The sequence below is a fragment of the Meleagris gallopavo genome, chromosome 14 (genome assembly GCF_000146605.3).
Source record: "Meleagris gallopavo isolate NT-WF06-2002-E0010 breed Aviagen turkey brand Nicholas breeding stock chromosome 14, Turkey_5.1, whole genome shotgun sequence".
In the NCBI taxonomy this organism is placed as follows: Eukaryota; Metazoa; Chordata; class Aves; order Galliformes; family Phasianidae; genus Meleagris; species Meleagris gallopavo.
The window spans coordinates 2,639,911-2,653,347 of NC_015024.2; the positions used below are offsets into that span (position 1 = coordinate 2,639,911).

General features: G+C 43.1%; 1 protein-coding gene across 1 annotated transcript in view; it reads left to right on the forward strand.

Annotated features, from left to right (window-relative positions):
* DNAH1 (dynein axonemal heavy chain 1) overlaps positions 1–13,437 on the forward strand; it is a 73,409-nt gene that overhangs the window by 17,533 nt on the left and 42,439 nt on the right. Inside the window, exons 15-27 of the mRNA XM_019619889.2 lie at positions 626–851; positions 1,275–1,394; positions 2,033–2,115; positions 3,168–3,309; positions 3,811–3,966; positions 5,025–5,223; positions 6,646–6,899; positions 7,758–7,970; positions 9,618–9,782; positions 10,461–10,582; positions 11,120–11,225; positions 12,575–12,754; positions 13,274–13,414. Of these exons, the coding sequence (XP_019475434.1) occupies positions 626–851; positions 1,275–1,394; positions 2,033–2,115; positions 3,168–3,309; positions 3,811–3,966; positions 5,025–5,223; positions 6,646–6,899; positions 7,758–7,970; positions 9,618–9,782; positions 10,461–10,582; positions 11,120–11,225; positions 12,575–12,754; positions 13,274–13,414 (2,107 nt within the window). The remainder of the gene's footprint in view (positions 1–625; positions 852–1,274; positions 1,395–2,032; positions 2,116–3,167; positions 3,310–3,810; positions 3,967–5,024; positions 5,224–6,645; positions 6,900–7,757; positions 7,971–9,617; positions 9,783–10,460; positions 10,583–11,119; positions 11,226–12,574; positions 12,755–13,273; positions 13,415–13,437) is intronic.

Genomic DNA, 13,437 nt, shown 5'->3' on the forward strand with positions numbered 1-13,437 from the left:
AATGGTCTTTTTTTGGCATCTTTTCTCCAGTCAGTACAAACAGTGGAGCTGAAGTCCTATTTTCTTTTGTTATTTCAAATTCAATAACTTACAAATGCTGTGTGACAAGTTCCTATGTCTTCCCAGAACACACTGTTTTCTAATCTTCCCCTGTTTATACCTGTACTTTAATTTTGGCTCTACCTCTCTTCTCCCTTAACACCTCTTCCAGCATTCTTCCACTCCTTTCTTGCAGATAAATTATTTTTTTGCTCATATTCCTCTGTTGACACACCTATTGTGCTCTAAAATCCATTGTAGGTTTGTGTCTGTCCTGTCTCTTCCTCCCCTGTAATGTTCCCCAGCTACACACCAATCCAGTGTCTTCTTGTACTTTACTGTGATATAAATACACTCCTCACTCCCTATGTCTTCTGTTGTAAGGTCTAAAAGGCATTGGTGGCCTCTCTGTGGCTAGAGAAGTTGTATGCATTCAAATAGGAGCTGTTCTAATAGCTGTGAACACATTATTAACCTCATGTCTTGATCCTTTGGGTGGGCACGTCTGGACATCTTTTGAACAGCAGGGACACTCAGATAAACTTAAGGGCTATGTGATTATTTTAGTTGGTGCTTTGACTTGCAGAGACTACCAAGAGCAATGTCCATCTGCCCAGGAGGTAACGACTATAGTGAACACATACTTGTCTGAAAAGGAAAACCTGGACAACTCTCTACCTAGTTCTGTCGTCATTGGTCCCTTCAGTGTCAGAGTAGAAGATGTTAAGCAAAACTTGTCCAAAAAGTACAGTGCACTCGCCACTTCCATGTTGGACTTACTGGCTGAAAACCTCCATGCAAAGGTGAAGAATGTAAGTCACCTGGTTTAATACATTGCCTGTCAGTGTCTTGTCTTGTCCCTCTGCTTTTGAAATTGCTGTGTTTGTGGGATGGCCGAAAGGCAGCAAATGAGCCCATATTAATGAGAACATTTGAAAGATTGCATTGGAGTTATTTGTTAATAAATAAATAAGGCAGGAACAGAGATGCACAGATTCAACCAATAGATGATTTGTGTGCCTGACAAAAATGTTTTGAGGTGTAAGTCCCCTGCCATCTTACAGGAATGTGTCTATGGATTGAGAAGCTCCACCTAACTGAGGCTGGAACATCCTTCTAATTGCTCTAAAGACAGCTGAAATACAGACAGTTATTGCTTCCAGTTCTCAGTGAGATGAGGTGCTAGCCCCATGCTGAAGCTGCAGGGATGGTCTTTTTGCTTTGCCCTCCTGCAGATCTGTGATGCATACAGTGCTGTCAGCTCGAGGATACACGAGGCACCAAACAATATCGAGGAGCTGACTGAGCTGCGGGAGTGGATGAAGGCCGTCCCTGAGCAGCTGGCTGTGCAGGAGGTAGGGTATGCTCTTCCCATGGGCACCAAGGGCAGTGGGGAGAAAACTTGTCAGTGCAATGTTTGGTGTCTCAGAAGCAAAAATCCATTTTTTTTAAACTTATTTGTCTATGTGTGCAAGGCCCTATGATTCCTAGCTATCAGAATTGTTTTTTTAAATATGTATAACACTAAAAAACACTGAAAATGAATGCTGTTTTCAAGAAAGTATTTCTGCTACCAAGTGCTTATAATGCTTAGCTAATTTCTTCTAATAGGACACTTTAGTGCTGAGTTACCCCAGCCAATTTGCTGAGTAGGTCTCCTCCCAGTTATGATAAACAACAGCAGCAAGCTGTAAGCTGACTTGTCCATGCCAAAGGAACAACCTGGAGGATAACCCAAAGCACTCCACTTCTGACCAGCATGTTTCATTCACGTAGATCAGAGAGAGATACAGTGGCTTGATCATTAGTGGAACGAGAGCTTGGAAATTCATTTCCACTGTTCACACAACAGAGCAGCAGCTTTACACCCTATTAAGCTTGTGTGACTAAGGCCCTTCAAAGGCACCTCATGGAAATGAGGTATGCACCAGAGAGTTGGGATTAGCACGTTCTAAAGGTGTCTTTTTTGGTCTGTTTCTCTCACCGTGTGCAGGAACTGATTTGTGAAGTCATGGAAGATTACAAAGTCATGGAGGAATTCCTTTACAATCTCACCGAGGAAGATTTCAATGACAAGTGAGCACAAGTGTCATTCCTCCCACTGTCAAAGTGGGACACTTTGCAGCAATTACTTCTCTCAGTGCTTCAGGGTCTATGTGTCTATCAAAAGCTCCAGCAGAACCTTTAAGTGCCACTCCGCTATATGAGCGCTGAATTCTTGAAATGGAGCTTACAGAGAAGCATGGATTCATGCTGCCTTCAGGCCTTGGCCAAGGCAAACTGGTAGCTATTAACCTGTTTAAACATATTAAAGCTCTTCTATCTTGGTTTTTTGGAGACCTTTGCACAGTGCAGAAAAAAACTAACAGCCCACAAACAAAAACCCACAGAAAAGCAGCTCAGCTCTTGGACAGCTTAGCACAGATGCGTTGGGCCTTCTGGCCAAACTTGGCACGTGCAGCCCTAATAGGTGATGGCTGCATTCCCAGGTGCTTGGCAGGTCTATGGCCTTGAGTATAATGCTGCAGAGCTTGCATCTGGTGTTGTACAAGCTCACAAGTCCAAATGGAGTACTAGTGAGCAATGGCTAAGTAAGAACCAAGAAACATGCCTTAGAATAAGCAGCCACATTGGACAGCCTCTCCTATATCTGCATCACGCTCCCTGGAGCACTCTGCAAATGCCAGAGCTTCACTTTATCTGGGTTATCCTGGCCACTCACTTCCCTGCTCAACAGGAAACAGGTTTTATCAGTAGCCCTAAAAAGCTAAAATCCAAAACTCTCAGCCCGTTTTTATTTGTGAACAGTCAAAGAAAGACATTCCCTCTGGGTGCCCACTGTTGTTTTGCTACTCTGTTTCTGGCTTTTCAGCAAGATTACTAGATTTGTACCTCTTAAAAAGGCCCTCCACCTCTCTCGAGAGTTCTCAAATTCAATAGCCTAGTCACAAGGGCTACGTAGAAACAAGAAACTGGGAGAGATTTATTTGTCGAAACCACATTAACTTCTGTTTTTGTAAAGCTTCCCTGTTTGGTTGGAGTTCGGTTTCTCATTCTGTTCTTTTCAGCATTTCAAGCATATGCTCAAAAAGCCTCTCTCTTTCTCTCGTGACATCATGTGAGTGCAGGTGGGCTGCGAGTTACTGGCCCCTGAAAATAGCTATGCAGACTGAGGCTATTCAGCTCCAGCACGTGCAGGATGAAGACAGATTCCGTGAAACCCAAGTGATGGATCACAACATATTTGAAGAGAAACTGGAGGACATGAAGGTATTAAGCTCCTGACAATAAACTGTCCAGAGATGGGAGGGCTTCAAACATGTTGTGGTTACCCACGGAAAACTTCAGATGAGATTTAAGTGATTTTAGGTCAATGTATTATTGGGCCAAAAATTATCCAAAAGAAACCTCTGCTTTTTATTGGAGTTGGGCTTTCAATTAGGAGTTTCTTTTTTTAAATTATTTTTCAGTACAATACTCTTCCTGGTGAAAAATCAATATTTCCTGCAAAAGTAATATACAATATTCTATTTCTTGGGCATTGCATGCACTTCTTTCTTCTTTCTTATGTACTCAGTTCCCTACAAAGCATCCTCCATGATGTGCTACCATCAAGGGCGAAATAACAGAAGTCAGGGAACTCACCTTGCATGGAAGACCCTGAAACAGGGGCAGAGTTTTGGAAAAATCTTAACACACCAGGAAGCTGAGATTTCCAGAAGCAGCACTCAGGTTCTCAGCCCCACCTCACGCCTGCCTTTTTTCTTCCAGCTGACTGTAGGTGAATTTTCTGTTCAAGTGGACATCAGACAAGCTCATAATTTGGCTAATGAAGCAAGACTGGTCGGGAAGCAGCTGAAGGAGCTTCAGAATTTGGCAATTCTCTACAACAACCGGGAAAAAATCTTTGGGATGAAAGTTACTAATGTAAGTGTTCCCCTACCTACAGAACCCTAACCTGTATTGGGCCTCCAATCGGTAGGTAGGTAGAGCAAGTAATAAGTCACAGTCGCTCCAGAATAAGTTCTTCATGCTCTTCTGGGTTTTCTGATGCTGACTAGAGACACTCCTTAGTCCCTTAGTAGAGTGGCTGTGCTGCTCTATCACTCTGTGCTGAAGAAGAGCTGGTCCCAGATGAATGTTCATAACCCTGATATCATAGAATCATAGAATGGCCTGGGTTGAAAAGGACCACAATGATCATTGAGTTCCAACCCCCTGCTATGTGCAGGGTTGCCAACAGCAGACCAGGCTGCCCAGAGCCACATCCAGCCTGGCCTTGAATGCCTTCAGGGATTATATTGCCCCTTCTATGAGAGATTTTGGGTGTACGTGCTCAGACTTGAGTGATGTTGATGAGGAGGAGTCACAGAGGTAGGTCTTGATGCAGCAGATAACATGCATCGATTTCTGTAAGGCAATTACTGCAGTTGTGCAGATGTAAATGACAGTGGTTGCATAGTGGTGGCAGGGCTCAGATGGTGACATGTTCTCTTAAGGCAACAGTTTATATAGTTACAAATACTCCTTTTTGCCTGTGGCTGTTCAGCTGTCAATGCGTCATTGTCACCCACATCCAGCCCAGTCTGGCTGCAGAGCAGAAGTGAAGCTTACGTGATGCTTTCCTACTTCTCAGTCTGTGATTATTTCACTGTAAGGACCCAAATTCCAGTAAGTTCAATACGAAGTGCACTGTGTGCTTCTTCTGAGTGTACGTGGGCTGCCCATCAAAGCCTCTTCATTCACAACAGAGCATTTGTAAGGAAAGTGGAGAGGGTGCTTTCTATACCAGATGTGCTGCAGCCTGACCATGTAACGCCCAACTTTGCTGGTAGCTCTTTGTTGGAATCTACGTTGTGGTCCCACAAGAAGGCAGTCTGATGCATCCTCTTGAAAGTAGTAGTTTGCTCATTGCTTGAGATTCAAAAAAGAATTGTGCTCTTTTTAGCCTTTTTGACGTGCTTGCTTTTTTTTTCTTTCTAAAGTACAAAAAGCTATCCAGGATGGTGAAGGACTTTCAGCCGTATTGCGATCTCTGGAGTACGGTGTCAGACTGGCTGCACTGGTGTAAGAGCTGGATGGATGGTCCTCTCATTGAAATTGAAGCTGAGCAGCTAGAAAAGAATGTCAATAACTCTTTTAAGACGATGCAGAAGTGCGTGAGGCAGTTCAAAAACTCACCAGGTAGCTATACAGTCTGGGGAAAGGATGGTGGTGCGTGTATTGGTATGAAGAGCATCACAGCATGCTCAGAACAGGGAATTGTGAGGATGTCACATGAATGTGTGGTGTATATTACAGCCAGCTGAGAAACTGCTCATATGGTTTTTCTCTTTTTTTTTTTTGTTCTTTTTCTTTCTGTAAGTATGATTCACATCTAGATGCTAGTCTTGCTGCTTAAAGTACTAGTTTGGCATAGAAACAACCACCCTCCAAATTACTTTTATACCTAATTTCCAAGACAGCACTGAGATAAAAGCCATCCTCTTATGTTGCAGTTTGTTTTGCTCTGTACAAATTATTAAATATTATCTAATTACTCATAAAGAATTAATATGTAGTCTGGTGGCTAATGACCAGAGGCCTGTGAGTTTAAACCCTTACTTAAGTCAGACAGGAAAGAGACTTGAAGCTGGGTGCTGTTCTTTGGCCAATCTTATTTCCTCCATGGACCAATTAATTTAATAGAAAGCCAAAAAAGATCTTACTAAAAAAAATAATAATAATAAATTGCAAAGTCTGGAAATAATCTGTAGAATGCAGTAACTTTTTTTCTTCCTATCCAAATGTATATGAAATATAAATGATCTCATCCAGCCCTTGCAAGTCACGTGAAGATCTTTTTATCATCACCCCTAGTAGAAGTGGAATTGAGTGTTCAGTCACAGCTTAACTTCCCATTCCTTGATGCTGCGAGATCCGTTGGTCATTCTTTGGAGCTAGTTCTAAAATCTACCAGATGGCTTAGATTGAAATATATTTTGCAGTGGGAAATTTTTGATTCATCCTTTTTAACTTGAACTCTCTCTTAAACAATGCCATGAATCAGCCCCAGTGGAGGAGGTGATGAGTGGATGCGTAACTATGAATCATTATGGTAAACAGAAATACTAAGAATACCTGCTCATATTCATGGCAATATTCCCTTCCACCTGGTGTAATGTGTGCTTTGGCCTTGAGCCTCCCTGCCTTTGCATACCACCAGCAGGGACTGTGGGGTGCTCACATCCTCGCTGTGACTACGCAGCACTGCCACACAGGGTGCAGTCAAAAAGGGGCATGTGTGCTAGCCAGACCTCAAATGGGAATCTTAGGGTGAGCTCTGGGCTAAGGCACACTTCTGCTTAGCATGGACTTGCTTCTAGCAGTTGTGAGGCTGATGGGCAGGCCTGCTTCTGGGAGCAGGCTCATGTCCTTGCTTGGCAGCAGCACAGAGAGAATCTTCAAGCCTGCATTTTTTTCTATTGCTTTCTCTTCTGCTGCTTTTCCCCATACCTTGTGTCTACAAGCACATCAGGCTTTAGGTAACTTCTTGTAGGAAATTAAGGCAACTTCCTCGCATGCTGTTATTGCTGATGGTTTTTTTTCTGATTCTCTTCCTGAAAGCATGCCAGGGTGTGGCAATGGAGTTCCGAGACAAGATTGAAGAGTTTAGACAGTATGTCCCCTTAATCCAAGGGCTGAACAATCCTGGTATGAGAAGTCGGCACTGGGAGATGCTGTCAGAAGACACTAACATGGATATCAAGCTAGATTCCGATCTGACGCTTCGTCGCTGTTTGGATATGAACCTGCAGGACCATATTGAGAGTATCACCAAAGTAGCTGAGATAGCTGGCAAGGAATACGCCATTGAGAATGTGAGGAGAGAGGGGGATTTGTGATTGTTTTTAGGGATATTTCTGCTGGACTTCTGTTGAGCAGCCATTCGTTGCCTTGGGTGGCATTCATATGCTTCCAGAGCTTTATGCACATTCTGCAGCACATCTCAGACGTCCCTCAGAGATGGGAACAATGACCACCTGAGTGAACTCATGCATTGGAAGTTATTTTGCCTTGCAAGGAACCTACAGTTGCAGCATAACAGCACTACCTGATGGTTATGTGTTGGTTCCCTCACCTCAGTGTGCGATTGGTAACTGTTCAAGTTAAAATAATTCAATTGACAGCATTCTGCCTGCCAAAAATAGTGTCAGGAAGATTAGCTGTGACTAGAAATGGAGGTCACAAATCCTTCCATGTGGTGAATGTGTGCAAGGAGGACTTGCTGGCTCTGGAGATTTATAGGCTGGGTAGTCTTTCAGTTTCAGTTCGTCAGTTCTGATGTGATGTAAGGTGGTATTAACTGAAAATCGTTACTGTATGGGAGTTTTTGTTCTCTGAAATCTCAGGTGAGTTCCCAGTGGATAGCTGCCCCTTCCACAAAGCCATCATAACCATTATCATGAATAGAAACTCTGCTGGCATCCTCTGTGCATCCAAGTAGTATTGGTGATGCTCTGGATTCTGAAACTGCCTTCTCCTCTCCAGATGTCCTTTTAGGACAGTATCAAGGCGTTGAGTCCATGGGCAAATGGATGCATTATACACACAGCTGCAGTTTCCAGTGAAATCCAAGGGCAAAAATCTGTCAGCAGGCATTAAGAGAGATGTGGGAAATGCAGTAACCATCACATAGGTTGTATCTGAGAATTAAATTTCTTGTCTCTCTGTTCTAGGCACTCAACAAGATGGAGAGTGAATGGAGCTCTGTTTCATTTGCTGTATCACTTTACAAAGACACGGGTACCTTTATTCTGAAAAACACTGATGAAGCTTCTCAGCTCCTAGATGATCATATTGTCATGATTCAGAGCATGTCCTTCTCACCATTCAAGAAACCTTTTGAGGACAGAATGAACACATGGGAAAATAAGCTGAAGATGACTCAGGTACTAGTCTCTTAGCTACATATATCTGAAGGCCAGCATCTAGCGTGTGCTTTATCATGGGCACTGTGGGGGGCTACACAGCTGTCAGGAAGATAATTTATTGGGAGGCAGAAGCCTGGTTAAATCTCTCTGATTCTAATAAAGGGGACAAACTCAGTGCCTTATTCTGCAAACAGAAGTGATGAAATTTCAGCCCTTTTACTACCTTTGACAACACTTTTTGGTGGCATCTCTAATAACATTACACTAAGTGGACCTTACAGCTTCTTTACAGGCCACGTGCTAATCATGTTAAACTAAAGCCTAAGAGCTGTCCACACAAAAGCATTCAGGATAACACACAGAATACTGCTGTTCAGAACAAGATCTGGCAAACGATGCCTTCTGTGTCAGACCTGAGCCTGAACGTGCAGGATGCAGCAGAATAGCATTTTGTTGCAGGAGAAAAATTTCCGTACAACTATCTTGCTGGAGAACTCTGTGTTTGATTTTCAGCAGCATTGTTACTTGTTATTCATAATTGCCTGTTTATTGATGCTTACCATCTGGGTGTGCTTGGGCTAGAGAGCTGATCTTGTCTCACCAGGGTACAGAAATGCTACTGTAAGCCCTAAGGCAGAAGGTGATGTGGGGAAATGCAGTTGTTTACTGCGTAGTTTTGACTGTGACATTTTGTTTTCACCCTGCCTTTCCTACTTTTTCTTCAGATTTCATTCATTCTTGTCTGTAAAGGCTCATGAATCCTCTCCTGGGAAGTGGCTTAGCAGGGTTAGCTGATGGGGTATGGCAAACACAGCTGTCTGCATTATGAGGAAACTTCACTTCTTGCTAGGTCAAGTGACTGCATGTGTGCAGGGGATGGTAGAAGACAGCTTCCTGTAAGCAAGGCTGGTTTCCTCTGGCAGGCAGAAAGGCAGTCAAACACACTGCTTTGTGGGGTTGGGCAGGTTCCCCATACCTTCCAGTCTTCCCTTCCTGAAAATGGAAGAAGAAGGTGTTCTTCCAACCTAATTCTTGCTCCTGCAAATGCATGACAAACAGGGTTACCTCTGTGATGTCTAACTTAAATGATTGACTTTTCATTCGTTCTCTTAATTTGGAGAAGATTGTTTGAAGGTCTATTTGTGGATTATTCTGTAGGCAAGGCTTTAGCTAGTTTATGTGAGACAGGGGAGAGGATGTGACAGAACTGCACAGTCTGAGGTGTTTTATTTGTCATTCTTTTTGCCCAAAAAAGCTCTTTTCACAAAATGAATTCCCAGCTCGTTTTACAAAAGTGGTATCTTCTGTGAAACACAGGAACACGAGCCACAGAAATTTGACCTAGCACCACAAAGCCCCTTTGAGATCAAGTATCAACTTATACGTAGATCCGTACTACCTCTATTAAACTAATAAGTGCTGATTCTGATGCCTGCTGACAGCAATTAGCAAAAGGAGTGTTTATATAATTTTATTGTTAATTTTTACTTTTTGAGGAGAAGAGCCTTCCAGTTCCTGGCTCTGCAATTCAGACTCTGGTAGGTTTAAGTGCAGCATCACCTCCTTTTTTGTTTTATTCATTCATTTATTAGCACATTTTGTTGCACAGTTTTGATTGCTTTAGTCAAACAGGTTCATGGAGTGGTGTCCTGTCCTTCCCACTAGGATGTCCTCGAGGAATGGTTGAACTGCCAGTGCTCTTGGCTCTATCTGGAGCCCATCTTTAGGTCAGAAGACATCAAAAGACAGCTGCCAGTGGAAAGTGAGCGCTTTCAGATGATGGATACAGACTGGAGGATCATCATGAAGAATGCTAATGAAAATCCTGAGGTGAGTGCCTTGATAAATTGCAGCTATCCCAAATTCCTTGGAGCTGTATCACACAAGAGTTATTGCTTTTGCAATGATCAGGGCATGATCAATGCTATATAAACAGTAAGACCTTGCCCAGATCAGCGTGCTAGATTTCTTCTCTTGGACCATGACCTTTCCTTCTGCTGTCTAAGTCCACAGAGTCATTCTCTGTGATGTCTTGCATCAGTGTGTTGTCTCTCATTGTGTCTTCCCTAGCACAAGGACTCTCCAACAACTCTTGTAACCAGCTTAAACTCTAACCACAAGACACCTCCTTCAATTCTTCCTCAAGACTGAATCTGTAAGGTAGTTTAGGGTCATTGCTTTCTGTGTCCTAATCCAAGTGCTCTGCACTCCTCTACTTTCCCAGGACTCCGTCACCACTTGTCTTCCTTACTACAAATGTTAGTATTTAAAGGAATCCAGACATGTATTTGTCATAATACTATTATAAGTATATGTAATAAGTATAATAATATTATAAGTACTATTTCCCCTCCTTGCCCACAAAGCTCACACCTCTCCAGATCCACAGAAAGCTCTCCTGTGAATGAATCGTTTTGATCCCATCCACTGGGCAGCTCAATTATCTCCAGTGCCTTATGTCCACATGCTCAGAATACTGATGTTTCCTGTGTCCCTGCTCTGCTTTAGGTGATGTCTTTGTGCCCTGATCCTGCGCTGCTAGAAAACCTGCAAAAATGTAACAAATTACTGGAGCTTGTGCAGAAAGGGCTGAGTGAATACCTGGAGACCAAGAGAGGTGCTTTTCCCAGGTAACCTCAGATTTCAGAGGGCTGGATCACACTTTCTGGTTCAGAAGATATGAAAGGAGTGGTTCACTCCAGTTAACTGTGCCAAGAAAGGGCACGGCAAAAAAATAGAAGCTTATGATATTGTCATGAGAGTGCAAACATCAAGAAAGGCTGTGCCTTTCAATGCTGCCATCTGATGGGGAGAACACAGGCAGGCACAAAAGTTGTAAGTTAAGGGCAGTCTGGTAGCACAGTGCTTATCTGTGCCTTTCAGTTGTGATTTGTCTATAAAGGATGGCACAAAGCAGAATAACCTCCATGTAACTGTCCCTTATTCCTGAAGGAATGCTACTATTCTTTGAAAGCTGCTTTTCACGAATGTAAATGATTAACGAAGCAGAGAGAGGTAGATGGCTAGACCATGGCTGATACTTCTACACAAATACAAAGGGATTGACGAGCAGTCAAAAATGGGACTTGTTCCTCACCTTGCCAGGACTCCATCCATGATGCTGTGTTAAAAAGAATCTCTTCCCAGAGCTCAATCTTTGTTTTCAGGTTCTACTTCCTTTCAGACGATGAGCTGCTGGAAATACTGTCCCAGACAAAAGACCCCACTGCTGTACAGCCTCACCTTCGGAAATGCTTTGAGAACATTGCACGGGTAAGCAAAGCAAGCACTTAGAGGTTTGGCCCATCTCTGGGGAGCTGATGTCATGGGAACGAGGGGAGAGTTTTCATATTCTGCTGTATCTCCTGTAAACCTGTAAGTGTAGGCACTGCAAGATGCAAACTGCCACCAGGAGAACGCAACAAGTTGGCTCTTTCAGGCAGCTTCTCTCTTCCATGAGGGGTAAAAGACTTGAGTTGATTCTGCCCTTTTCTGAACAGCATTGAGAGGTGGGGTAGATAAGTCACTCAGTCTGCAAAGCATAAAAACATATTTCCAGTATACTCCATGGAAGCAGAACAGTTCTCCACAGTTAACTGGCTGCCTTGGAGAGGAATTCAAGCAACCTCTCTTTAGAAATTTCAGATCCAGATGTGTCTGTGAACTGGACACACGTGATTTCCTTTGAGACAACGGGGGAAGACAGGCATCTGCAAAAGACAGCTCACTTAGATGACCAACTAAGGAGGAGTGGACACTGCTTCTGAAAATACCTGTCTGTCTCACCATGGAGGCTGGGAGAAATAGAGTAACAGAATGATTTGGGTTTGGATTTGTGTTGGATCTTCGCACCTGCAGACAAGTGACGTCTCTCACTCGATCATCTTGTCCAGTAGCCTAATTGCTAAATAGCTCAGACGTAGCTCTCTACTCACAGACACCTGATGAGGGTGGTATCCCCTGCTCAGGAGGGAGTAAACAAGCCTAAACTGAACTGAGTTTCTGCTTTCATCTTGACTTAGGGGCTGGGTGGGGTTAACCCTGCTATTTTCCTCTTTATTATTCTTAATTGACTTCAGACTCCAGGGCTAGACACAGTTCACACCACCGCAATACTCAGACATGGAAACCAATCTCCTAGTCATTAGCTTGGGAAAATAGAAAGGAAATTGAACTGGAAACCTGATGCAAAGCCATTGGAATAAATAAGGGGACTGTCAGTGATTTGCTGGGGCAGCAGAGAAGCTGTTAAAATTTTACTTTTAAAACCAGGCACTCTGACCTCAAGGAAAACGACCTGAATCTACAGAATTGAACATGAATCAAGGGTTTGAATTCCAGACAGGCTGAGAAATGTTCGTCCCACCTATAATTTGATTTGCTTCACCTGAACAAAACCTGTGATATGAATCTCCTATTTTTGTATTATCATCCTCCGTTTTTGTTTTTTTTTTGAGGAGGTTGTCTTGCACATCTGTGACACTTTGTTATTACCAGCCAAGCTGGGCACCACATTTATAGTGAGCATTCTGTGCTATATCCTTACTGTCATTCAGTGGCTGGAAGGCAGGAATAGAAAAGAAACTTGCCATTCACGTCTCCTGTTGTGTTTCCTACGTTAGCTGCAGTTCCAGGAGGATCTGCAGATCACACACATGTATTCTGCTGAAGGAGAAGAGGTGAAGCTGTTTGCTGCCATTTATCCCACTGACAAGGTGGAGGACTGGCTGCTGGAAGTTGAGAAATCCATGAAGGCCAGTGTGCGGGACAACATAGAAAGATCAATTGGTGTTTACCCAGAGGTGAGAGTTTTATCACAGACTTGCAGTTCTGTGGTGACTTGGTCCTAGGCTTACCACAGAAGTCACCAGTTATGGGGCTAATGAATCTGTGATATTCTGCTAGTTGTTAAATACAACCTGCAGAAGGCATAGTTCAGCAAACAGTTCATGGTCCAGAGGATGCAAACTCTGTACACTGATTTGACGACTACAAAATACTTCCCTGTATCATAGAACAGCCCTCTGAATCCATTTCTATTCCTCTCTCTAGGCAGCTTCTTCCTAGAAGGATACTCTCTTAGGTCTTCACCAGCACTCGTGTTTCACACACTGTGCTAAGGGCAACAGTCAGTGATCACAGGGAATGCATCTTGGTTCTGGTTTCTGTATAAAAGCTATGCTGGTAGAAAATAAAAAATAAAAAATAAATAAATAAGGAAAGTCTCTTAAATAATAACTCAGCTCTTATTTGTTAATGATGCATCTCATCATTAGTAGGAAATGAGTCATTCTTTCTGTCATTTTTTTCTTGTTTTTGAGACACCTCGTACTACGTGGGTCTTGCAATGGCCTGGCCAGGTGACCATTGTTGGCTGTCAGATTTTCTGGACAAAGGAGGTGTCTGAAGCTCTGGAATCAGGAGATTTGTCCAGCAGGCTTTTTCCACAGCTGAGTACTCAGGTAGGAAAATGAATGTAAAGGTA